The 26,288-nt window shown below is 41.2% G+C and overlaps 1 protein-coding gene across 1 annotated transcript in view; it reads right to left on the reverse strand.

The window, feature by feature from the left end:
- LYST (lysosomal trafficking regulator) overlaps positions 1-26,288 on the reverse strand; it is a 574,932-nt gene that overhangs the window by 326,491 nt on the left and 222,153 nt on the right. The window contains exon 18 of the mRNA XM_083176391.1: positions 4,768-4,917. Coding sequence (XP_083032517.1) covers positions 4,768-4,917 — 150 coding nt within the window. The remainder of the gene's footprint in view (positions 1-4,767; positions 4,918-26,288) is intronic.

Here is a 26,288-nt window from a genome sequence, read left to right on the forward strand (position 1 = left end):
TCTGATAGTAGAATTGGATTTATAAAAGAGTCTGTGATTGAGGGGAATAAAGAGTGGGAAATTAGAAGAAAGTCTATGCGAGAGAAGGATCCATGGGCAGCAGATTGGCAAGTATAATCCCTATCTGTTGGGTGGGTGGATCTCCATATGTCAATCACTCAGAGTTTTAATAAGAAGATTTAGACCTATTTTTGGAAGGGGGGGATGTAGTTTTTGTATTGGATCTATCTAGGAGTGAAGAGGAGACCATATTGAAGTCGTCTCCAATGATAAGATTATCTTCTATAAAAGGAGTAAGTACAGAGATAAGTGTGCGAAAAAAGGGTTTGGAATAAGGGGGGGGTGCATATATGTTCGCCATAGTGTATGATCTGCCCAGATATCTCACCACAGCAATAGCGTATCTACCATCCCCGTCCACCTTCATCTGCAAAAGCTCCAGTGTGAGAGACCTCCGAACCAATGTGACCACATTACGTGCCCTGGAAGTGCAATCCCAGCATTTGTAGCTTCGGAACCTCAGAAGAGACCAAATGAGTCTCTTGTAAGAATGCTATATTAACTTATTTAAATACATCAACAATTTACGTCATTTCATCGGTGTATTGATCCCTCCAACATTCCACGTGCCAAATTTTAGGTCAGAGGTCATGGGGTATACCAATGAAAAAAGTGGTCACTACATGCTGACATCTTCATAATTTGTTGGGTGTCAGCACCCAGCCCACAGCCAATATGAGACACTATGTATGATTGTGTTGCCACACCATGAGCGACCAGATCTTTCGAATCATTCCCAAATTCCAGATCAGGGTAGAATGAGAAAGAGAGGGGTGGGATAAGAAAGATTAGCAAAAAGGAGAATCCAGAGGCAAAACTGGGGTGACTTCCTATATAAATTGCAAACAGTGCAAAAATAAGCATTGTACAAGGTTATCCTGGCAGTACTGCTCAGCCCCTTCCACCAGCATCCTGCATCAATAGCACATTCCTTGTGTCTGAGTATTTCAGTCCCCCAGGTGGGTCGAGAGAGTGGCCTTCCTATGCAACGCTAGTGCTTTAGTTTTAGAATAATTAATCAAAAAGCCAGAAATCTTTTTGGCAATTGTAACATAGCCAGAAAAGCTTCTGTGGGTTCTGAAAATATAAAAGAAGATAGTCAACATAAGGTGACACTTTAAAAACATGAGATCCTATATTAATACCCTGCCAATATTCACAAGCATAAAAAAGCCTTATCAAAGGATCTTCAGCTAGATCAAATAACAAAAGGGTATAAAGGGCAACCCTGACAGTGCCTCTACATAGGGTAAATAAAGATGTGTCTAAACCGTAAGGTAAGCTTTGTGGAGGAATACAACATATGAAACAAGGTTATAAATCCCACCCCAAAATTCTGTGAATGTAGCACACGGATCATGTGAGACCAAGAAACCCGGCTGAATGCTTCATCCGCATCGCAAATAACGAGAAGCATATTTCCATCGGAAATTAATGAAGGCTGTGTCAGAGCTGCAATGACTTGGAGTATATTATGTACAGATGATCGACCCTGATCGAAAACCTGTCTCGGAAGGGTGTACGATTTTTGGCAGAATGAATTGCAAACGATGTGCTATAATAGTGGTCAAAGTTTGAAATCTTGATTCAAAGGGGAAATTGGACATTATGAAATAACTAGGGTGGGATCTTTACCTAGTTTATGTAAAATAATAATCCTGGCTTGGTTAATGTCTGATGGAAGAAGGTTGCCTGATAAAATGGAATTAAATAATGATTGAAGGTGAGGTGTCAAATGCGGGAATAAGAGCTTATAATAGTCTGCATTCAGTCCATTAGGACCAGGGGCTTTGCCTTTGGACAATTTACTTATGGTAGTCTGAATTTCTTGTATGGAAATGAGAGCTATATAAGCTTAATTTTCAGGTTGAGATAATGCAGGAGCACAGGCTTTCTGCACAAAATCAATTCCTAAAGACTGATTGTCCAGTGGCGCTGTGTATAACCTTGTGTAGTAATTAAGGAAGGTATCAGCTATATCGGACACCATGGTCATAAGACCTCTATCCGATACATTGCGAGGGACATGTGTCAAAGGATGTGGTCTTGACTACAGATGCGAGCAGTTTGCCCATCTTATTGCTCCAATGGAAATAACGATTATTTTGGGTCATCTAAAGAGTATTGTGCCTTTTCAGTACATATGACCTCATAAAGAGCCTTAGTATCCCTATATGACTATCATGTTGCAGAGGTGTCATTAAGCAACATAACGTAATAAGACATAGATACAGCTGTACTAAGATCCCTGGTACTTGTTTAGTTCACAGCGGCAGCTCTACGCTACGTTTGAATCCTGGCACCTGTACGCTCAATGGCTGCCTTACTTCTCTAAGCTACGTAATCAGCGTAGCTATGTTATCAGCGTAGCTCATAGGCTGCCTTGAACTACGTTGTCAGCGTAATGACTCCACGGCAGCCCAGCGCTGACAGATCATTGTGGCACTTGTAGTTCCACAGAGAAATAGACAGCCCGGCACATCGCTAACAAAGGGGGGTGTCTAAACTAGACACCCCGCTAAGCTACGTTATCAGGGTAGCTACGTTATCAGCGTAGCTCATAGGCTGCCTTGAACTACGTTGTCAGCGTATTGACTCCGCGGCAACCCAGCGCTGACAGGTCATTGTGGCACTTGTAGTTCCACAGAAAAATAGACAGCCCGGCACACCGCTAACAAAGGGGGCTTCTAAACTAGACACCCCGGCAAACCGCTAACAAAGGGGGCATGTAAAGGGTGTGTCTAAAATGAAGACGCTATAGTGTCTAAGTACAGCGCAGGCAAACTGCTAACAAAAGTGGACATCAAAAATGTAGACGGTCTAGCGTCTAAATTCTGATGCTCTGCAAACTGCTAACAAGGGTGCATCTAAATGTAGACGCTAGAGCGTCTAAATTTGGGCTGCGGCCGCAGCAGCCCTTTTCATTCCCCCACTATCCACGTCAGTTTGGAGTCGATTTAATAAAGTGTGGCGAGCGCAGCGAGCCACTGAGCCATTACGCGGGTAACTTCAAATGTATTCCGCGTCCCCTCACCACGCTACGGGCTGGGTGGCTCTCTGTGCTCGCAACTCTCTATAAAATCAACTACACGCCGACGTGGATAGTGGGGGTATGAAAAGGTCGGTAGGACGCGTAACGTGTGCGCTCGCCACGCTTCAGGCTGGTGTGGATAGTGGGGGTGTTTTAGGAACACATTTACACCTGCCATATCATACACCTGAGACAGTAATGACGATATGTGTTAACTGGTAACTGGATTTTAGTTAAGATTAAGAAGAAGAATCAAGGAAAAATTATAAAATGACAATACAATGAATAAGAAGAAGAAAAAAGATACATAAAAAAATGAGAAAAAGTAATTCCTCGGAAACTGCACTGGCAGAAACAGCAGCCAAAGTCGACGCAGTTGCCTCTGCAGCATCGCCTTTCTCTGCCTGGGGGAGCAGGGTCAGCGCGTGCAGGATGCACTGGAAGGGGTCTTCTGCGCCAAGGGTTTTCCTCCAGATGAACTCCTGCAAGTAGGAGTCCAGCTGATGGCGCGCAGTGCCCCTTTGGTGCTTATTGCGCCACTTGCAGGAACCCCACAGCCTCTTAATGTTCTGAGTGTGAACCCTAATAGGGGCTTGCAATGTTAAATGCACCCCCACTTTGAACGTGAACCCGAAGCGTGGCGAGCCCACGAGGGGCGTCGGTACGCGTCCTCCGACCTTTTCATACCCCCACTATCCACGTCGGCGTGGAGTTGAATCTATATAGTGTGGCGAGCGCAGCGAGCCGGAAGTGTGGCGAGCGCAGCGAGCCCCACGAGGGGACGCGTATTACTTTACATGTATTCCGCGTCCGCTCACCACGCTTCGGGCTCGGTGGCTCACTGCGCTCATGACACTATTTAAAATACACTCCACGCCGACGTGGATAGTGGGGGTATGAAAAAGTCGGAGGATGCGTACCGCCGCCCCTCGCGGGCTCGCTGCGCTTCGGGTTCACGTTCATAGTGGGGGTGGCGTGGGGGTGCATTTAACATTGTAAGCCTCTAATTAGGGTGCTTATACAATTAAAACTGCATCGCATTGTATGCCATATACAATTTTAACATTGTATGACATCGGGGGAAATCACATCGCATCGCATGCCATCGCATGCCTTATGGTCTGCGTTGTGATAGTACACAAGTACCATTACTTCTCCATAAAGGAAACCAACTTTTAGAGTAATGATTGCACCACAAAAAACAATATAATTTGAAAAACTAGAAGTAAGCAAAGGGTCTCTAATGGAGAAGTAATGACTAATGACCAATGACTAAAGACAAAGGACAAATTATGGAGAAATGTTAACTTTATACTTTATAACCAAATACGATGTCTCTTTGTCTTATTGTTATATTGCATTGAATTGTTATGATATATCTGACAAAATAATAAAAAAGTACTTAAAAAAAAAAAGGATTAGATAGTTACATTTCCTTCTATGTTAAACCAATTTTTGTATGTAGTGCAGGAATTACATTATTTGCTCTTAAAAAGTGGATTCATTTTCAATCATGTATGAAAAGTATACAATTTTTCTCAAGCAAACATAAAGCAGGAGCAATTGGATAAGAATCGAATTGTCCCATCAGACTATTAAAGCATCTATCAATTAAGGAACTTAAACCAATCTCAAAATATTTAAATGAACAAGCAGTACTGTATTAGAAGGAGTACCTCTGCCTTTGACCAAATTTTCCAATCAAGCAGCAGGTGTTCTAGCAATCTGATGTCTTGGATCACAGAGGTAGCATCAACATTGAGATGAAATTCTTCATTTTCACTTGTACTAAGTAACCAATCACCTGTGCATCCTTTAAGAAGAGTCTACAAAAAAAAAAAATATATTAAATAAAAATAAACCATTAACCGATACAAAGGTAGTTAAATTCTTGTCATGAAAATGGATTAAGAACTACATTTTTTTTCTCCCCACAATACTACTTTCTCAATATTTTGGTTAAAGTGCTGATCAACTTAGACATCATGGTAAATCATTTAATACACATGAAACCATATTTAAGGTGTCTCTATGTAGTATAAAAAACAGTAAAGCCCTGTTATGCACCTATTTGTTTAGGCTATTCTCAAGAAACACTGGTTGGCAAATGAAATGTAGGTCTGGTCTATAGTTCGAGGACAAAATAAATTGGGAGGGGACTGTAAATATATGCACATATATTTCGATTTGATGCTATGACTATATGTGTTTTTCTTTTATTCTTCTTTTATGTGAAATGTATATTATTGGTGTTTTGTTTTGTATACGAGAAAATGTGAAATGAAATAAAAACGTTAATTAAAAAAAAGAAACACTGGTTGGATTTTCACTATTCTATGGAGCATTTGTTAAAGGAAGGTGTAGGTATATGAAATATCAATCTACAGTATAACAAAAGGGAGTCAAAGTTAGAATGCCTTTTACCTATATATTGTATTTATTTACAATCATTTAATCATCTGAAATTTCACCAAAAGCTAACATCCTGTATGGAAATTTTGAACACCTTTCCTTAAGGTGTAGTTTAGTAACAAAGTCAGTGAAAAACGATTGTCTCAGTGTCAAAGTGCACATGTGGTACACACAGCGCTTGCCTATAGTAAATTAATTGGTTATTGCATTAACAGGTCTCTGATGAGTTCTTCAATATAAATGTTACTATTGTATAATCAGTATGCCGAGGCAGAAAGCAAATATAGGTCAACAGTTAAAATAATGAATTTATCCTACAACTAGCAACCCACACCTGGCTTCGCATTGGAGTGATTTTTAATGGTGATATACTGTATACAGGTATAAAATAAAATCTTCAGTAGACATCTGTCTGGGGAAATCTTCAGAACTACTGGATGGATTTTGATGTGGTTGCCACAATTCTCTAGAACATTTGTTAACCCTTTGAGTGCCAACATCTCTTTTATAGATGTTCAAAATGCCAGCGTCTCTAACATTTGTTATATAAATTCAAATAACAAATGCTGTGTAAAAATAGATTAGATTCCCTATATAACTGTACAGGTCATGTTTGCATGGCAAGTTTCACACCTATTTTGACAATTTCACTTTGCACTCAAAGGATTCAAGAAGGTTTTGCTGTATAAAACTATAACATCTGTCCAGGGGATGTAGATTAGCCTGAACAAACAAGACTTTATACTATTTAGAAAAGAAGGCAGGTTGAAGCCTGTGAAGCCCGCGAGGGGAGGCGTATAACTGTGAAGGTATCCGCGTCCCCTCGCGGGGCTCGCTGCGCTCGCCACGCTTCGGGCTCAGTGGCTCGCTGCGCTCGCCACACTATTCTATTCTCAACTCCACGCCGACGTGGATAGTGGGGGTATGAAAAGGTCGGAGGACGCGTACCGCCGCCCCTCGCGGGCTCGCTGCGCTCGCCACGCTTCGGGTTCACGTTGATCGTGGGGTGGCGTTAAAAATTGTGGGGGCCATTTAAGACTTCAGGGGGACTATTAGGGCTCTGTGGCCCATTTAACATTGTTTCCTATAGAAAAATCGCGGGCATTGAATCATTTAACACTAAAATCGCGTCCAATCTGACTTTTAACATTGATCCCTATGGGAAAATCGCGGGCATCGCGTCGCACCCGTTTTTTATGTACCCGCGATTTTTTATATTAGGTATATAAATACCCGAACCATTCTATTAGAAGTTCTACAAATTCCAAATCGGGCACTGCCCATTGCCCAAAGATTTTTGTTCATATTAAAGATAATCTAATTTGCATCAAGGAGATCGCTTATTGGAAATTGGAGGTATGATAGATGATCTTTGATCACTATGTTGATTTAGACCACCAGTGTAATTATCACACTAATTAGGATTATTTAATCTATCCCACAGTTTATCCCTGATTATATCATAAGGGGACCATACTTCAATATTTAAAAACCGACCATCGATTTAGAGCTAATCATCTCAATTAACGGTATGTATTATCTTACCTACTTTACTAACCTGCTACATTATGGGGGTCACTTAAAATGTAAAATTAAAAATTAATCAATATCCTTGTTTATGATATATTATTAGGTGTTATAATACCCGAAGTTTATAATAGAAGTCCTACAAATCCCAAATTGGGCACCGTTTATTGCCCAAAGATCATTTTTCAAACTAAAGATAATTGGGTTCAATTCCACTACAGGTAATTATTAAATTACCACTCTTTAAATAAATTAAATTCAATAAGATTATTAATAGACCCATGAGATTATAAATATATTTTATTTATTCCAGCCAAAAAGCTTGAACTTACACTACTAATCAACAAATTTATTGGTATTAAAGGACTTAATAAGGTATAGTACCCTAAACAAATATCATTTATTAATCAATTGGGGACCATAGGTAAACCCTTGGATTTACATTTGTATTTATATCCACTTCTAGTAAACTATTTGGGTCTATAACCGGACCATCCACCACTACAACTGTACAAAACTATTGATTAGAGACCTAAGAAGGTACAGTACCATCATATTATATTAAATTATATGCTTAACCCCTTCCTGACAGAGCCAGTTTTTGCGTTCCTGACAGAGCCCTTTTTTTCAAATCTGACATGTCTCACTTAAGTGGGGATAACTTTTTTTTGCTTTTACTTATCCCAGTGATTTTGAGAATGTTTTTTCGTGACACATTGTACTTCAAATTAGTGGTAAATTTGGGTCGATACAGTCTGTGTTTTTTTGTGAAAAATACCAAAATGTCGTAAAAAAATGGAAAATTTAGCAATTTGCAAAATGTTAAATTTTCTGCTTGTGAGACAAATAATCATACCACTCAAAATAGTTAATAACTAACATAGACCATATGTCTACTTTATGTTGACATCATTATTTCAACTTCCTTTTAAATTTTTTGGACACTAGGAGGCTTACAATATGAATAGCAAATTCTCAAATTTTCAAGAAAATTTCAAACACTGATTTTTTTAGGGACCAGTTCAGTTCTGATGTGACTTTGAGGGACTTGTATGTGAGACACCCCCATAAATGATACCATTTCAAAAACTGCACCCCTCACAGTATTCAAAACAGAAATGTGACTAAAAATTGTTTCCCCCAATTCTTTTGTTTTCATAAATATCCTATATGTGGCCCTAGTGTGCACGTTGACCAAACCACAGGCTTCATAATAGAAGGAGCACCTACTTGATTTTGGAGCCTCCTTTTTATGAGATTATTTTTTAGGCACCATGTAGGTTTCTAGGCACCATAAGATGCTAAAAGTTAGGAACCCCCCCACAAGTGACCCCATTTTGCAAACTACACCCCTCAGGGAATTCATCTAGGGGTATAGTGTACATTTCAAACCCCCAGGGGTTTCACCAATTTTGATACAAGTGGGCAGTGAAAATGAAAAATTACATTTTTTTACACAAAAATGCAGTTCTGGCTCAAAATTTTTCATTTTCAGAAGGTATGAAGGAGAAAAAGCACCCCAAAATATGTGCCCCAATTTCTCCCGAGTACGGCAATGCCTCACATGTGACCAAAAAATACCAGTTGGGTGCATGGCAGGACTCAGAAGGGAAGGAGTGATTTTTGGATTTTGCAGCTCAGATTCTGGTGGAATTTTGGTGGGTGCTATGTCGCATTAGCAAGACCCCCCAAGCACCAATACAGTGGAACCCCCCCACAAGTGACCCCATTTTGCAAACTACACCCCTCAGGGAATTCATCTAGGGGTATAGTGTACATTTCAAACCCCCAGGGGTTTCACCAATTTTGATACAACTGGGCAGTGAAAATGAAAAATTACATTTTTTTACACAAAAATGCAGTTCTGGCTCAAAATTTTTCATTTTCAGAAGGTATGAAGGAGAAAAAGCACCCCAAAATCTGTGCCCCAATTTCTCCCGAGTACGGCAATGCCTCACATGTGACCAAAAAATACCAGTTGGGTGCATGGCAGGACTCAGAAGGGAAGGAGTGATTTTTGGATTTTGCAGCACAGATTTTGGTGGAATGAATGGTGGGTGCTATGTTGCACCAATACAGTGGAACCCCCCCCACAAGTCACCCCATTTTGCAAAGTACACCCCTCAGGGAATTCATCTAGGGGTATAGTGTACATTTCAAACCCCCAGGGGTTTCACCAATTTTGATACAAGTGGGCAGTGAAAATGAAAAATTACATTTTTTTTACACAAAAATGCAGTTCTGGCTCAAAATTTTTTATTTTCAGAAGGTATGAAGGAGAAAAAGCACCCCAAAATATGTGCCCCAATTTCTCCCGAGTACGGCAATGCCTCACATGTGACCAAAAAATACCAGTTGGGTGCATGGCAGGACTCAGAAGGGAAGGAGTGATTTTTGGATTTTGCAGCTCAGATTCTGGTGGAATTTTGGTGGGTGCTATGTCGCATTAGCAAGACCCCCCAAGCACCAATACAGTGGAACCCCACCACAAGTGACCCCATTTTGCAAACTACACCCCTCAGGGAATTCATCTAGGGGTATAGTGTACATTTCAAACCCCCAGGGGTTTCACCAATTTTGATACAACTGGGCAGTGAAAATGAAAAATTACATTTTTTTACACAAAAATGCAGTTCTAGCTCAAAATTTTTCATTTTCAGAAGGTATGAAGGAGAAAAAGCACCCCAAAATCTGTGCCCCAATTTCTCCCGAGTACGGCAATGCCTCACATGTGACCAAAAAATACCAGTTGGGTGCATGGCAGGACTCAGAAGGGAAGGAGTGATTTTTGGATTTTGCAGCTCAGATTCTGGTGGAATTTTGGTGGGTGCTATGTCGCATTAGCAAGACCCCCCAAGCACCAATACAGTGGAACCCCCCCACAAGTGACCCCATTTTGCAAACTACACCCCTCAGGGAATTCATCTAGGGGTATAGTGTACATTTCAAACCCCCAGGGGTTTCACCAATTTTGATACAACTGGGCAGTGAAAATGAAAAATTACATTTTTTTACACAAAAATGCAGTTTTGGCTCAAAATTTTTCATTTTCACAAGGAATGAAGGAGACAAAGCACCCCAAAATCTGTGCCCCAATTTCTCCCGAGTACGGCAATGCCTCACATGTGACCAAAAAATACCAGTTGGGTGCATGGCAGGACTCAGAAGGAAAGGAGTGATTTTTGGATTTTGCAGCTCAGATTCTGGTGGAATTTTGGTGGGTGCTATGTCGCATTAGCAAGACCCCCCAAGCACCAATACAGTGGAACCCCCCCACAAGTGACCCCATTTTGCAAACTACACCCCTCAGGGAATTCATCTAGGGGTATAGTGTACATTTCAAACCCCCAGGGGTTTCACCAATTTTGATACAAGTGGGCAGTGAAAATAAAAAATTACATTTTTTTACACAAAAATGCAGTTCTGGCTCAAAATTTTTCATTTTCAGAAGGTATGAAGGAGAAAAAGCACCCCAAAATCTGTGCCCCAATTTCTCCCGAGTACGGCAATGCCTCACATGTGACCAAAAAATACCAGTTGGGTGCATGGCAGGACTCAGAAGGGAAGGAGTGATTTTTGGATTTTGCAGCACAGATTTTGGTGGAATGAATGGTGGGTGCTATGTTGCACCAATACAGTGGAACCCCCCCACAAGTCACCCCATTTTGCAAACTACACCCCTCAGGGAATTGATCTAGGGGTATAGTGTACATTTCAAACCCCCAGGGGTTTCACCAATTTTGATACAAGTGGGCAGTGAAAATGAAAAATTACATTTTTTTACACAAAAATGCAGTTCTGGCTCAATTTTTCATTTTCAGAAGGAATGAAGGAGACAAAGCACCCCAAAATGTGCCCCAATTTCTCCCGAGTACGGCAATGCCTCATGTGTGACCAAAAAGTGGCAGGACTCAGAAGGGAAGGAGTGATATTTGGATTTTGCAGCACAAATTCTGGTGGAATGATGGTGGGTGCTATGTCGCATTAGCAAGACCCCCAAAGCACCAATACAGTGGAACCCCCCCCACAAGTGACCCCATTTTGCAAACTACACCCCTCAGGGAATTCATCTAGGGGTATAGTGTACATTTCAAACCCCCAGGGGTTTCACCAATTTTGATACAACTGGGCAGTGAAAATGAAAAATTACATTTTTTTACACAAAAATGCAGTTCTGGCTCAAAATTTTTCATTTTCATAAGGTATGAAGGAGAAAAAGCACCCCAAAATCTGTGCCCCAATTTCTCCCGAGTATGGCAATGCCTCATATGTGACCAAAAAATACCAGTTGGGTGCATGGCAGGACTCAGAAGGGAAGGAGTGATTTTTGGATTTTGCAGCTCAGATTCTGGTGGAATGTTGGTGGGTGCTATGTGGCATTAGCAAGACCCCCGAAGCACGGTGAAATGATGAACCTAATAATCCATAGATGTGTGGTATATTTTAAAACACTCCTTTATACATAGGCCGGGTTTGTCGGGGCAAGTGTCACACTGGAAAATAGTTTGCTTTCTTATTCCCTTTTTATAGCAAACTTTGCACCTTTTTTGTGTCCTGCCCTTTTTTCCAGTGGAGGGGATTTCATCAGGAAAATGCTGCCCTGGTACAATACGGGGGCCAGTACTAGAAGTACTGGGGCCCTCTGCCTGCTGGTTCCCAAATACTAGGCCCTTTATGACTTCCTCTTGAAAGTGCATAAATGTCCCCCTCTGGCCGGTAGAACGGAATAGCACGTAAGCGTTATACAGTGCCATCTGGATGATATACACGGCCAGCTTCTTGTACCAGATTTTTGTTTTCCGCAGGGCACTGTACGGCTTCAGTACCTGATCTGAAAGATCCACTCCGCCCATGTACCTATTGTAATCCAGGATACAATTAGGTTTTGAGGTGTGGGTACTGGTACCTCGTACAGGGACGGAGGTGGTACTGTCTCCGTGAATTGTTGTCAGTATAAGGACATCCCTCTTGTCCTTATATTTGACCAACAACATATTTTCGGTGCATATTCCCCTGCTTTCACCCCTTCTCATTACTTGGGCAATGTGCGTTTTTGGGAGGCCTCTTTGGTTCTTGCGCACAGTACCGCAAGCTGCTGTACCTCTTGAACCAAGGGCCTTAAACAGGGGGATGCTGGTGTAAAAGTTATCCACATAGAGGTGATAACCTTTATCCAGGAAGGGGTGCACTAAATCCCAGACAATTTTTCCACTAACACCTACGAGGGAGGGGGGGCATTCTGGCGGTTCAATTCTTGTGTCCTTCCCTTCATATACCCTAAACATGTGGGTGTACCCTGAGGTGCTTTCACACAGCTTATACATTTTTATGCCATACCTTGCCCTCTTACTGGGAAGGTACTGGCGGAATTTAACCCTTCCTTTAAAATGTATAAGGGACTCGTCTATGCAAATGAATTTATCTGGGATGTACATGTCTTCAAATTTGGCACTGAAATGATCAATGACCGGCCTGACTTTGAATAGCCGGTCAAAGGTGGGATCATCTCTGGGTGGGCACTGTGCATTATCGTTGTAATGCAAAAATTTAAGGATCGTCTCAAATCGAGCCCGGGGCATGGCCATACGGTAAAATGGGGTGCTGTACAGAACATCTGTACTCCAATATTGCCTAATTTCTGGCTTTTTTACTATGCCCATATGAAACACCAGACCCCAAAACGTCATCATCTCTACTGCATCTACAGGGGTCCACCTAGCAAATGATGACGTGGGGTTTTGAGCAATAAACTGCTGGGCATATAAATTAGTTTGGTCCACCATTAAATTTATAAAATCATCAGAGAAAAATAATTTGAAAAAGTCAATTTCTCTGAGACCTGTGGAATCAAATTGGATTCCTGGCATGGCCAAAAACTCAGGAACCTGGGGCTCAAAATTGTCTGGTGGTGGGGTCCATACGAGATCAATTATTGGGGGGGGGGTCTCAGCTGCTCTACGGGGGCGTCTTTGAGGGGGTCCCTCATCACCAGAGGAGGAAGAGGAGCTTAAGGCGAATCCTTCAAATTCCCCGCTTGCATCACTGGCTGTGTCAGAATCAGAAGCAAGCATGGCATATGCCTCCTCCACTGAATACATTCTTCTGGATGACTGGGATGACATTTGGGATGACATTTGGGATGCCATTTTTATTTTTGTGTTACTGGTAGTGAAATGTTTCAACACGTGTATAGGGTAGGGGGGGGTACAAACTTTATTTCAACCAGGGGGGTATGTAGTGTGTATGTAGTGCAGAAAAAAAAAAATACTTAATACAAAAAAAAAAAAATGAAGGGGTTAAAAAAAAAAAAAAATTGAAGGGGTTAAAAAAAAAAAAAAAAAAGGTCCTGCGCCAAAAATTGAGCACAGATGTTGGTCAGTAACGTCCGTCACTGAACAGCGCTCAAAGGCAACAGGAATTTGATCAAAAAAAAAAAAAAAAATAGATAAACCCTGTGCCTAAAAAGATGATCAGTGATGTACGTCACTGATCAGCGCACAGCGGCCACAGGACACCCACAAAATCACAGTGTGTGTAAAAAAAAAAAAAAAAAAAGACCCCACAGCACACACAAAAAAAAAAAAGGTGATCAGTGATGCGACACTGATTACCAGTGAGGGGCAGCAGGTGCACAACCTTTGGTGCAACTGACAGTGCAACTGGCAGGTATATATAAAAAAAAAAAAACCTCTGCACCCCCAAAAAGTTGCTGATCACCTCAGATATAGTGATCAGCACAAAAGGCGGGGGCAGCAGACACAAAATTTAGCACTCTCTATCACTCTCTGTCACTATCTCTCTCTATCTCTCTATCTCTCACTATCTAACACTCTATGACACTGCAGCAGCAGCAGTGACAGGTATATATATATATAAAAAAAAACCTGCGCCCCCAAAAAGTTGCTGATCAGTTAATTTATACTGATCAGCACAAAAGGGGGGGCAGCAGTCAGTTATATAAAAAATATATAGCACAATCTGTCACTATCTCTATCTCTCTCTCTCTATCTCTCTCTATCTCTCTATCTATAACTATCACACTGCAGCAGCACAAAATATAGCACTCTCTGTCACTAGGCCTCTATCTCTCTCTCTCTCTATCTCTCTCTATATCTCTCTATCTCTCTCTATCTCTCTCTCTATAACTATATCACACTGCAGCAGCACAAAATATAGCACTCTCTGACACTATCTCTCTCTATCTCTCTCTATCTAACTAACGCTATTACACTGCAGCAGCACAAGTTCACAACACAGGAAGTCACAAGTAACAGGATCCAGGAAGCATCCAGCACACTACAAGCAGTGATGAAGCAGGCAAGATATTTGCAAGGATCAGGTAAGTATTTTGCAAGGTTCTGGTCAGTATATCGCGGCAGCTAGGCACGGTGACCGCACTGCACGCAATTCCAGACCGGAATGGCGTCTGCAGTGCAGTCACCGTTAGTTTAAACCCCCCTCCATGGCTGTGATTGGTCCGTCGGTCCGACGGACCAATCACGGCCTTTGGGGGCGGGCGGGGTGAGGTGGGGTGACACCAGTGTCACCCTTACACCCCGCGGTGATTGGTGCTGTACTTTACAGCACCAATCACCTCCGATCGCGTGTCACCGGCGAACGTTATTCGCCGGTGACACAGAAAACGCTGTAATTGGCTGTTCACACTGAACAGCCAATCACAGTGATCGCCGACGGGGGGGCGGCATCGCAGCCCCCCCTGGGCATGCACGGACATGTCTGCTGTCAGGGACAGCAGACATGTTGAAACTGTCACCGCGTCTATAGACGCGGTGACAGTTAAATGCCATGACGTACATTTACGCCATGTGTCGGGAAGTACTTCCCGACCATGACGTAAATGTACGTCAATTGTCGGGAAGGGGTTAAGAGTGGTGTCTTTTCACACCTATTATCAACTTTGGGTGCAGAGTTTTTTCTCGTCCCCTACTTATTTTTCTATGATATGACAAAATAATCAGATGTTGTCAGAATATATTTATGTCAAAATTATTTACATCCTTTTGTCTCCCTCTGTTCTCCTCTTTCTATTCCCTTTAAAATTGATTCCAAATATTACGTACAATTGTATATACTTGTACTTGTCTTTCCTATGTTATGTTATGCTGTGTTATGTTATTTTAAAATTTTAAAATTATGTTCTACTCTTTGTAGATCTACTACAATACTATTTTCACCCCTGATGAAGTCTCATAAAGAGACGAAACGCGTTGGGTAACCATTGACTACTATTGTGATCCATAAACCAAGGAATACACCTGTATTAGAAAAACCTTCCATAAGACATTATGAGGTTTCTGTTTTAAAGGTTTTAAATAAATGTTTTCTACTTTAAAATTGTTTATGGTCCATCTGATATTGTAAAGGAAAGACAGGAAATATCCTGACTAATATACAGGGCGCTATATAACACTTTTGGTTTGGATATATATATATATATATATATATATATATATATATATATATATATATAGGTACGTGGTCAGCCTGGCACTCCTCGTGAGTCTGGGTTCATCTGCCGCGGGTGCCTTCCGGTCCGGATAGATAGAGAGTGATACAAAACAAGTAGAGGCACTCCAGCGGGCTTGGTGATCAAACAAAGTTTACTGGAAAACAGACGTTTCGGGGATATACACACCCCTTCTTCAAGTGTACAATACACTTGAAGAAGGGGTGTGTATATCCCCGAAACGTCTGTTTTCCAGTAAACTTTGTTTGATCACCAAGCCCGCTGGAGTGCCTCTACTTGTTTTGTATCACTCTCTCTCTATATATATATATAAATATAAATATAAAAGGATCCATGGTGGACCGGCACTCCTACTGCAACAAATAGCTTCTACCGGTGCCCCACAGCTTCAGATGAGCATTTTCATATATATATCATCAGGATACAAACAGTGTACAGTGTACAGTGATCCAGCCTTAAATAGCATCACCCATGTGTTGGCGTTATGCAGGCGCCTCCCCCCGACCGGCGGTAGATGATGACGTCACTGCCATACAGCTGACACTAATTACAAAGCACCAACTTCCATTAATGCATGTTCTTATACAGCTGTCAAATGTGACTAAGTCAAATAAAAATAAACAATATAAATACATGTAATTGTGACTAAGTCTTATAGAAAAAATCAGAATGTAAATACAAAAATTACATCGATTTACTGTGAGATATCAACATACAAAAATATACTAACACTGCGAAAAAATTAGAAAAATAGAACGGATTTGTAAAAAAATTAAAAAATATAAAGACATGTGAACTGAAGAATGTTACAATGGCATATTACTTTTATTAAAAATATACATTTATATTTAATCATTATCAAAAAACAGCAAACATTTGCAAGACACATTATTTGGACAGTATTTAGGGTTATTCGAAGCCAGGTCCTGCAGCGGGTATAAAGCATAGTAACTAAAGAGCAAAGTAACTGCAACCGGTAAATACTCATTCAATCCCATAGGGTCTAATACATCCAACTGATGTATCCACTCAGCTTCACGCTTTAATAATGCTCTATTGTGGTCTCCCCCACGTATCGGTTTCTCTATTTGATCCATTATGCGGTATCGAAGACTCGAAAGTGTATGCTGCTTCTCCACAAAATGTCGGGCCACCGGTTGATCACTACTGCCAGCCGCCAATGCTGCTCTTATAATGGACCGGTGACCCGCCATTCTTTCTTTGAACTTGTGTTGTGTCTTACCTATATAGGTAAGACTGCAAGGGCATAATAGCTGGTATATAATGAACATGCTGTTACAAGTCAAATGCTGTCTAATCAAGATCTTCTTCATCGAATGGGGATGGTTGAAACTGTTACCACTTAGCATGAACTGACACGTAACACATGAACATCTGACAGACTGGTTTTTGCAATAAAAAATGTTTATCTTTCCTGATCTCGTGACATCTGATTTTACCAGCACATCACGGAGATTCGGACCCCTCATATAAAATGATTAGCATCCCACTAGCTAAGCTGAGACTTCTCTTATCTGATACAAAGATGAAAACAAATCCCCTCAAGAACTAACAAAATAAAAACCTCTTAAATGTATATTCCCAAAATGTACTGCTTGTTTTCCAAGGCAATAGCGAATATAAGCCTCAATTAATTTTCTGCTGCATTAAAGACTGATTTAAGGTAGCCTTAATTTACCTACCAAGGATGCAGCCTATGAAATCGGAATGGTTGTTACTATTTTCAGCAGAGATTCACACTTCACCCTATTTTTCAACAGCAAATTATATAAAATACTGGATACATTTGGAGATCTAAAACATTTTTTAGTGTAAGCCCAAGCTTCCAAAAAAGATTTGTATAGATGACTTCCGGTGGGCGGGGCACCTAGAGCGGCCGCATTTTAGTGAGGCTCCCTTCAGCTTTAAGAAAATCAGCTTGCATCGCTTCCCCACTACATTATCCCCGAAAACAACCTATCCCATTGAATACCTTACATCGGGAGGGTTGCGGTGCTAGCTTTCTGGAGCCGACAAACAGAATTTTCACTGGAGTCTGGCCTTCAGCGTGGAAGGCCCACATGACCGCCTAGGTTTGGGTGCGAATCCAGACACCATATTGCAGGCACTACACAGGGACTCAACCTGAGCCTGATCGGGGCTGCCACAGCCTGTGGACCGCAGTGACCCGGAGGCGCTGTGCACTATCTGCACCGTGTGTCACCCTCTCCCGATGTCGCCAGCCAGTGCTGGAGTGTCTGGATCCCTGGAAGAAAGACACCCGCGGTGCCAGACCACGTGGACATCTCTGCACCCCTGTGACCCTTCCCCCCCCTGCGGTTTGGTGGAGCTCCATCCCGACCCCTGTCTGCTAGCCTGCTTTAGCCTCCTCGTTCGGCTCACACCTCGCCAACAGAACAAGACTCAGCATCCCGGAGGCGGCTGGTGGCTAGGGAGGTGGACTGGGATGCTCCTCTTCTCTCCTAGCGCTGCTGGACAGTGCAGGGTCCTTTTGACAGCTGGACCTGCCAGGGCACGAGTGAGCGTTCCTGCCGCCTATTCTCAGTGATGGGTGAGTGACTTGGTGGGGTGGTTGAGGAGTCTGGTGCCTATTAAGCGCAACCCCTCTGTCATTTAGAGGGACAGAGATACAGGGAGGGACTGCGCCCACTTGCTACACCCCACTGACTATTCCATTTAATTAGTGGCAACATTGTACACCTAACACTGAGTACATACCCTGGGTGGACCCTTTCTAATTTCGCAGGCAGACTCTGTGGCTTTTAGGAGATCTAGGTTTCTGCATAAACACATGGCGCAGTATTTGGTGAGATACTGGATCACACTGTACCTCTAATGCATGCACTGCAAGGGGCTACTAATATTATCTGAAGAGAACTTTCTCCAGGACCCAGTGGGCTCCTCAGAGGCAAAATCGCTCAGTAGGAGGGTCTACTTTTGGATGGGGAGACCCTACTAAACTGCCGCACCATTGCAGTCATAAGTAACACCCTTGTTGGGGTGCAGTATTCATCTCTGTACTAAGCTCGTCAACACTAGCTATAAAGGCTCTGGTTTGTTACCACATTAGTCCCGGATAATAATCATAGATTTACTTATTGATATTGTGTACATTGTCCTTACTGTTATGCTTTTTAATCCCCCTCATTGTTAGAAAATATAAGAGGATGTGAACAAGCCCCGTGGGAGGGGCGAAACGCATCTTCCAACCTGCACTGATGCACTAGCAAACTCACTGACAACCGAGAGACGTAACTATTTAAAAATAAGTCGGTCAGATCAGCAGCGTGTATCACTGCTTTACAGCCACAGCCCGGCGGCTCGCGTGAGTAAGCCCGAAGCGGCATATCTATATGTACCTCTGTTGTGTGTCGCTATCTGGATCCTATTGCCAACTGTGCCCATGCAAAGCGGTCTAATTCAGAACTCTGAACGGCACACTGTGGCTGGCTTTATGTTATACGAATCCCTGTACTTCTGTCCTATGTTAGTATTTTGACTTTGTTACTAAATTGTTTCTATGCGGACAGCAAAGCTTTTAAAAACAAGTGGCATATGTTGTGATATATTGTATATGAACAGACACATTGGGGGTTATTCTAGTTCATTGTTTCTGACAAAATCCTTCTTAGATGGACAAAACCATGTGCACTGCAGGTGGGGCAGATGTAACATGTGCAGAGAGAGTTAGATTTGGGTGGGGTTTTTCTTCAAAGTGAGATCTATATTGCAGTGTAAAATCATGCAGTCAGTATTTTCCCTGCACAGAAACAAAATAACTCACCCAAATCTAATTCTCTCTGCACATTTTACATCTGCCCCCCTGCAGTGCACATGGTTTTGTCCATCTAAGAAGGATTTTGTCAGAAAGAATGAACTAGAATAAACCCCATTGTGACTAACTTTTCTTTATACTTCTGTCCCGTGTCATTATTTTGACTTTGTTACTGAATTGTGTCTATACGGACAGCAAAGCACTTAATCCCTAACACAAGTAGCATATATTGTAATCTAAGTAGATGCTGTACAATTTTAGGTACTTTTGGTATATGTCATTATTCAGATTTTTTTGCTACTTGTACCGACGCGGTCAGTAAAGCAGCTAGTCTTGAACACAAGCGGCATATACTGTGGCTAGCTTTATACTGCATAATTCTTTATGTACCCCTGTTTATTTCAATGTCTGAGATACAGTATTTCTGCCAGCTCTGCATACACTGACTGCCAAAGGCACTCATACCCTTTGAGGGTAGTAATATCTTACCTATAGAAGTTACCATTTCTTGAAGAACAATATAACCGCTTTCTAGAATACTTCTGTACTATCGCTAGTATGTAAAATAATTGATAGTTTCTTCATCTTTTTGGGGCTGTAAAAATTTAAAACAAAAAACTCCACCCTTACTGCGAACATAATTATTTGTAAAATCCTTTGTCTCAAACAGCCTGGGGTGTATCTTTATATGCGGCTCAGCAATGTAGCAGAACATTAAGGTGCTAAACAAACTACCCCTGCACTGCAGCCACGGTCCAGTGGCCTTTGGGGGGTTTTTGTGGTTACTTTCTCAGATTCACACTGTGGACACTGAGCACAATATAGATAAACAATATTACACCTGAGAAATGATCTTGGCCTACTGAGTACTGTACCCTACATGCCAATAGATGGTCTTATGTCCTTGTAGACCACTACATGCTGTCCCTATACTCTTTTCAACCCTAAGTCCCTAACCAAGGGCAATTCAGTACCTCTCACTCTCGGAGTTAGCAGCATCTAGACACTGCAATATTCAATTGAGTAACAGTGTCTAAGCTATCTAACCGACTGAGCAGCAGAAGGCACTTTGGCCATTCTCCTTTATTTCTATTGCGGAGGCTCTCCCTGATTCTTTCATCCACTATCCTCCAAACCTGTGATGGTAGGACAGCAGAAATTGGGTGAGATATAGACACCGTCAATCTATCTAATTCCATTCCTTTATCTCTCCTTCTTGAATTATCTGCCCTTGAAAATTTGTCTAAATTTGACACACAGAATACTACTCTAAATTCTCTACTACAAATAATCCTCTCTCACTCGTGAAATCGCCCGTGTATCTGCACAGCAATACTAAATTCAGTAACAGTGAGTGCACGGCTCGACTAAGGGGGGTATTCAATCTTCGGGTCACGGCAGACGAGCTTGCTCGCCTGCCGTGACCCAGTCCCGTTCTCGGTCAGCTCGACCGAGAACATGCAGGCGGGATTCAATGTCCCGCCTGCAGCGGGACGAGAAGGGGGCGTGGCCGCGAGTTGCGGCCGGGAAGTGACGAGATGCAGCCGGCAGCTCGTCACTTCCCGGCTGTTCTCGGCAGAACGAGCCCGACAGCTAGAGATGCCGGGCTCGTTCTGCCAGGAAACCCTGTTTAATGCGGTCGGGGAAGACAGCATTGAATAGGGCCCGTCGAGCATCTCCCCCACGGGAGATGCTCGAAGGCGATTGAATATCCCCCTAAATGAGCAGCAGAAGGTACTGTGGACAATCTTTCACCCTTTCTTTCATTTGCGGAGGCTCTCCCCAACTCTCTCATCCACCATCCTCTAAATATATGATGGTGAGAATATAGAAATTTGGGTGAGATATAGACACCGGCAAACTGATTTATCTCACATTTTTTATCTCTCTCCGAAAACTACATACTAAATCATTAGCAGCTAAAAAAATCAAGGGATAGTTGACATAACTCAGCATAAACCTATTTACATAGTACATACTTTGACTATATTGTTACTATCTGGACACTGTACATCAAGAGAGTTGTGACATATAGTGGGATGTACATGCTACAAGTTCTCAAAAAATTTCTTAATCATACACAGTGGTTGATATTTCTATGAGCTCCTAGTCTTAAATTACTGTACACGAATGTTTTGTGCTTAATGATGAGCTCCTAACTTTTGCTCACATAAATAATACCTACCTCAGACAGGATTATTGAATTGCAGTGCATCTTTTAAACTTTATTATTGTATATTGTGTGTATTACCACTTATATTAAATAAATTAGAATATTAAAAGTTAAGTTTCAAAATAATTAATATCACTAACAATTTCCTTCCACATATTTTGGTAGTTTACAGGTATCTGTATTTGCATATTATATATATATATATATATATATATATATATATATATATATATATGAAAAAGGAGGGGTTTTCAGAGGGCGCTATGCAATATCAAACAAGTGCAAATCGGATTTAACCGTTTAATATAAAAGTAGAAAAAAAAACCTTAATGGGGTATAACAAATATATATAGTATACACATACAAATAAAAACTGCTTAATACAGAAAATGGCGCATATGTTGTACAGATTCACATGAATATTGTTCAATTCAGTAGAGAATAACCCAACGCGTTTCGTCAGTTCCTGACTTCATCAGGGGCAGATAACATAGCCAGCAGACACTAAGTTATAACAATGCAGAAAATCAATTAAAACAATACATAACTTATTGCCACTCATAAGAGGGAGATCAAGGATGGACAAGAGAGTGAGATGGAGGAGGAAAGAACGACCAAGATGTAGGAGAAAAACGCCTATGCCAACTTGCATATGAGGGCTTGGGAAGAAAAGTATGTGTTCAATTCGACCTTCAAAGATAACATAATTTTTTACGGAAGATACATTGATGATCTCCTGCTCATCTGGCGGGGGGACGAGGAAAGTGTCATCAATTTTACCTCATACATTCAAGTGAACGATTTCAATTTAAAATTTACGCATAAAATGGACCAAAGAACAATTGAATTCCTGGACCTTGAACTTGAGGGCATCCCAGATAAAGAAGTAGTAACAAGAACTCACTTTAAATCTGTAGACGCCAATAGCTTTATCCCAGCGGAAAGCTGCCATCTCCCCACTTGGAAAAACAGCATCCCTTACGCCCAGATTTTACGCATCAGGCGTAATTGTAGTACCATTGATGATTACTGGTCTCAATCAGAACTTCTACACGGAAGATTTCTAGAAAGAGGTTATAAGAAAGATTTCGTAGATGTTGCCAGAGCTAATGCAGCTGCAAAAGAAAGAAACACTCTGCTCGAACCTAATTCTAAATTTAAAAAACCAATGAGTACCAGACCTTTCGTAACTCAGTATAACTGTGATAATAAAATTATCAAAAGAACTCTTGAACAGCATTGGAACACACTACTGTGAGACCCAATCTTGGGGCAACATCTCCCCCCTAAACCAAATGTGGTTTATCGAAGAGCCTCAAATTTAAAATCAATTCTGGCGCCCAGTAGGCTAAAACATACTACTGAAGAAAAAAACAGTAAACCCCATTTCTTGATTAAAAAAGCAGGAGTCACATCATGCAATAAATGTATCTGCTGTAAGTTTTTGAAAAGGACACCTTTTAAATCACACTTTCGAAGACGGTCGAATCTATTCCATCAAAGATGCGGTCACCTGCAACTCTGATCACATCATTTATATGATCACTTGCGATTGTGGTCTAAGATATATTGGAAAGACCATTAGACAGGCAAAAATCCGAATCCAGGAGCATATGCGGAACATTTAAAACAAAGTAAAAATACATAGTTTGCTGAGACACTACTTAGAGAAGCACAATTCAACTGTTACAAAAGAGAACTTTTCTTTCACCATCTTGGAAAAGATCCCTCTTAACCCCAGAGGTGGAAATAGGGGACAGGATCTGATTAAAAAAGAGAGTTTCTGGATTTACACTCTTGACACCCTAAAACCTAAAGGCCTTAATGAAGGCATTGATGTAGTGGCATTTATTTAAACCCATCTGATCCAATGTACACTAACATTGAGGTCTTTCTATATCCCCCCTCCTTTCCTCCCTCCTTAAAAAATTTTCTGGTACAGACTTACACTAGTTATCATAGTGGTCAGAGACCCACCTATTTTATAATATTTTTCTGTTAATATATTTTTCATGTAAATACCCCCTTTTTTTCTGGTACACTATGACTATATATACTCTATAGGAAAATATGTATGTAATGTATGTGTATCTAGTGAGTTATTTATGTAAATGCCAGTTCAACAGAAACAGGTATATAACATTGGTACTTTTTTTCTTATAATAAGTAATGTTTTTTCACAGAGACTAGTAGCCCCCCACCATCAAATGGCCCACTTGATTAGGGCTAATTATAAATAGCACCATCCATTATTGGTTTCACGTATGGATCAGCCTCCCTTTATTAGGGCTAATCATTAATAGCACTATCCATTATTGGTATCACGTATGGGACAGCCTCCCTTTTTTTCCCATGAATGGGTTCACTTTTTTGTAGCAAATTTACTATTAGTATAAGCTTAATTTCGACACTCCTAATAGCACATATATGTCTCAGCCTTTTTTTAGTTCACCATAATTTCTTTAATTATAGTCCATTAGGCCATATTTTTATTTTTAAAAATATCTCCAGTAGCACACATTTCCTTTAGTCATTTATAGTTCACCCTATTCCCAAAATTATAAATCCTTATTGTATAATATCTAGTTTAATTCTTATTCCCCCACACTATTAGATTACACCTTACTACCCCATATTTGTGTCGACTTCCAATTCCTAAAAGGAACACTGAAGCTCCGTTTCTATTGTTCTGCTATCCTCAAATTGCGGCACACCATATCCTCATTCTGGAACGCATTTTGCGTTCCACCGTCCAGATCTCACTTCCTTATTTATAACCGCTACTTGGTGTTACTCGGATCCAGCTTAACTAAAAGCGCGACGTCATATCTGCCCTTTGGAACGCAGCTTGCGTCCCACCGATAGGAAGTTGTCTTCAGTCCATCTCAGTTACCCAAGATGGCCGCCAAATGGAACGCACGCCGTTCCGTTTGCGTTCCATCACTTCTTAACTCTGCTTTTAAGCAGAACGCCTACTTCATTTAGGTCACATTGGGTACTATACTTCATTCTACGCCACAATGAAACCACAGTATACTTAATTAAGTGTTAAGTGTTTAATAGGTTTTTCGGTCCTCTTAGAGTTATTAATTCCCAGAAGTGATGTCACCACCAGAGTGCTATATATACACGCTGGCCACACAGGACAGACATTCACATTGGTGAAACCCTGCTGCTGGTTACTTCTCTAGGATTCTCATGTAAGTAAGACATCTAGAACTCTGATATATGTTATAAACTTGTTGATTGAACTGGCATATCTCTCTGGATTGTAATGTGGTATTAATATCTAGCCAATTTCATCATTAGATACTGATGAGAATATACATCTGAGTTATCTGTTGGGAAATCTATTTGAATTGCCTGCTGTGAAATTCATTTGAATTGCCTGCTGTGATACCTAAAAGCCACATCTGTTTGATTCCGGTATGTTATATCCCCTTTAAAAAATCCCTTCCCATTATTGTGGGGTCGGTTATTGATGTTTTTATATATATATACCAAAATTGTTTCCGTATAGAATATTGGCAACCCACCGGAGTGCTCCATGAATTATTTATCTTCAGACTCTATCGGTATAGGACACATATAGGTATGTGCTATATGGTAAACTATCACGTGGTGTCTCCGGAGTGGCTACAACAATTTTCCTCTTAGGGGGTTACACCCTCTTGCTAATATTCCTCCCCCATCTTGGTCGTTTTTCTCCTCCATCTTGGTCGTTCTTTCCTCCTCCATCTCACTCTCTTGTCCATCCTTGATCTCCCTCTTATGAGTGGCAATAAGTTATGTATTGTTTTAATTGATTTTCTGCATTGTTATAACTTACAGTGTCTGCTTGCTATGTTATCTGCCCCTGATGAAGTCAGGAACTGACGAAACGCGTTGGGCTATTCTCTACTGAATTGAACAATATTCATGTGAATCTGTACAGCATATGCGCCATTTTCTGTATTAAGCAGTTTTTATTTGTATATGTATACTATATATATTTGTGATACCCCATTAAGGTTTTTTTTCTACTTTTATATTAAACGGTTAAATCCGATTTGCACTTGTTTGATATTGGATAGCGCCCTCTGAAAACCCCCCTTTTTCCATTTCTATTCTGGGTCTTGTCTAACAGAGGACCCCCCAGAGGTGCTGCTCCCACTTTTTCAAGCGCAGAAAGGGTTCCCCCATTTGATATATATATATATAAATAATTCTCCAAGCGTGCCCCCACAAAGGGCCTTATTCTGGTCGATGCGTACTTTCCCGAACTCTTTCGGATGGCGTTTTTTAGCCGTCTGCGCATGCGTGGGCAACGTTATTCGCATGTGCCACGCAAGGTCTCCGTACTTGTTCTCACTAATACCGTACAGAAATGTGCACCGCATTCACTCGGGAGATATGGACGTATTAAGGGCGTCATTCGGAAGTACACAGGGGCGTAGTTTCAAAGTGGGCTAAACTGGGCATAAACATGGGCGTACACGAGGGAGTGCACTAATTCTGGTACCTGTACATTCGGACAGCACACCGACTGCACACGAACAAAAAGGCAGGAAATATGCGGTCTTCATAAGCAAGTATTGCTTTGCGGACACCACTCTGTCATGCGCTAGGCATTCGGAATGCCCAATCAGTATGGGCGCACCTGAACCAATGTCAGCTGAACACAATACAATACATACTGCATATTGCATACAAGTGGTTGAAAGTGAAGGGTAATGTAAAGATGTACATAGTGTGTTGATGTGTATGTGTGTGTTTGCATGTGAAGAATAATTTATGATATAATATGCATACATAACACATG

The sequence above is a fragment of the Crinia signifera genome, chromosome 3 (assembly GCF_055691185.1).
Source record: "Crinia signifera chromosome 3, ASM5569118v1, whole genome shotgun sequence".
NCBI classification, from domain to species: domain Eukaryota; kingdom Metazoa; phylum Chordata; class Amphibia; order Anura; family Myobatrachidae; genus Crinia; species Crinia signifera.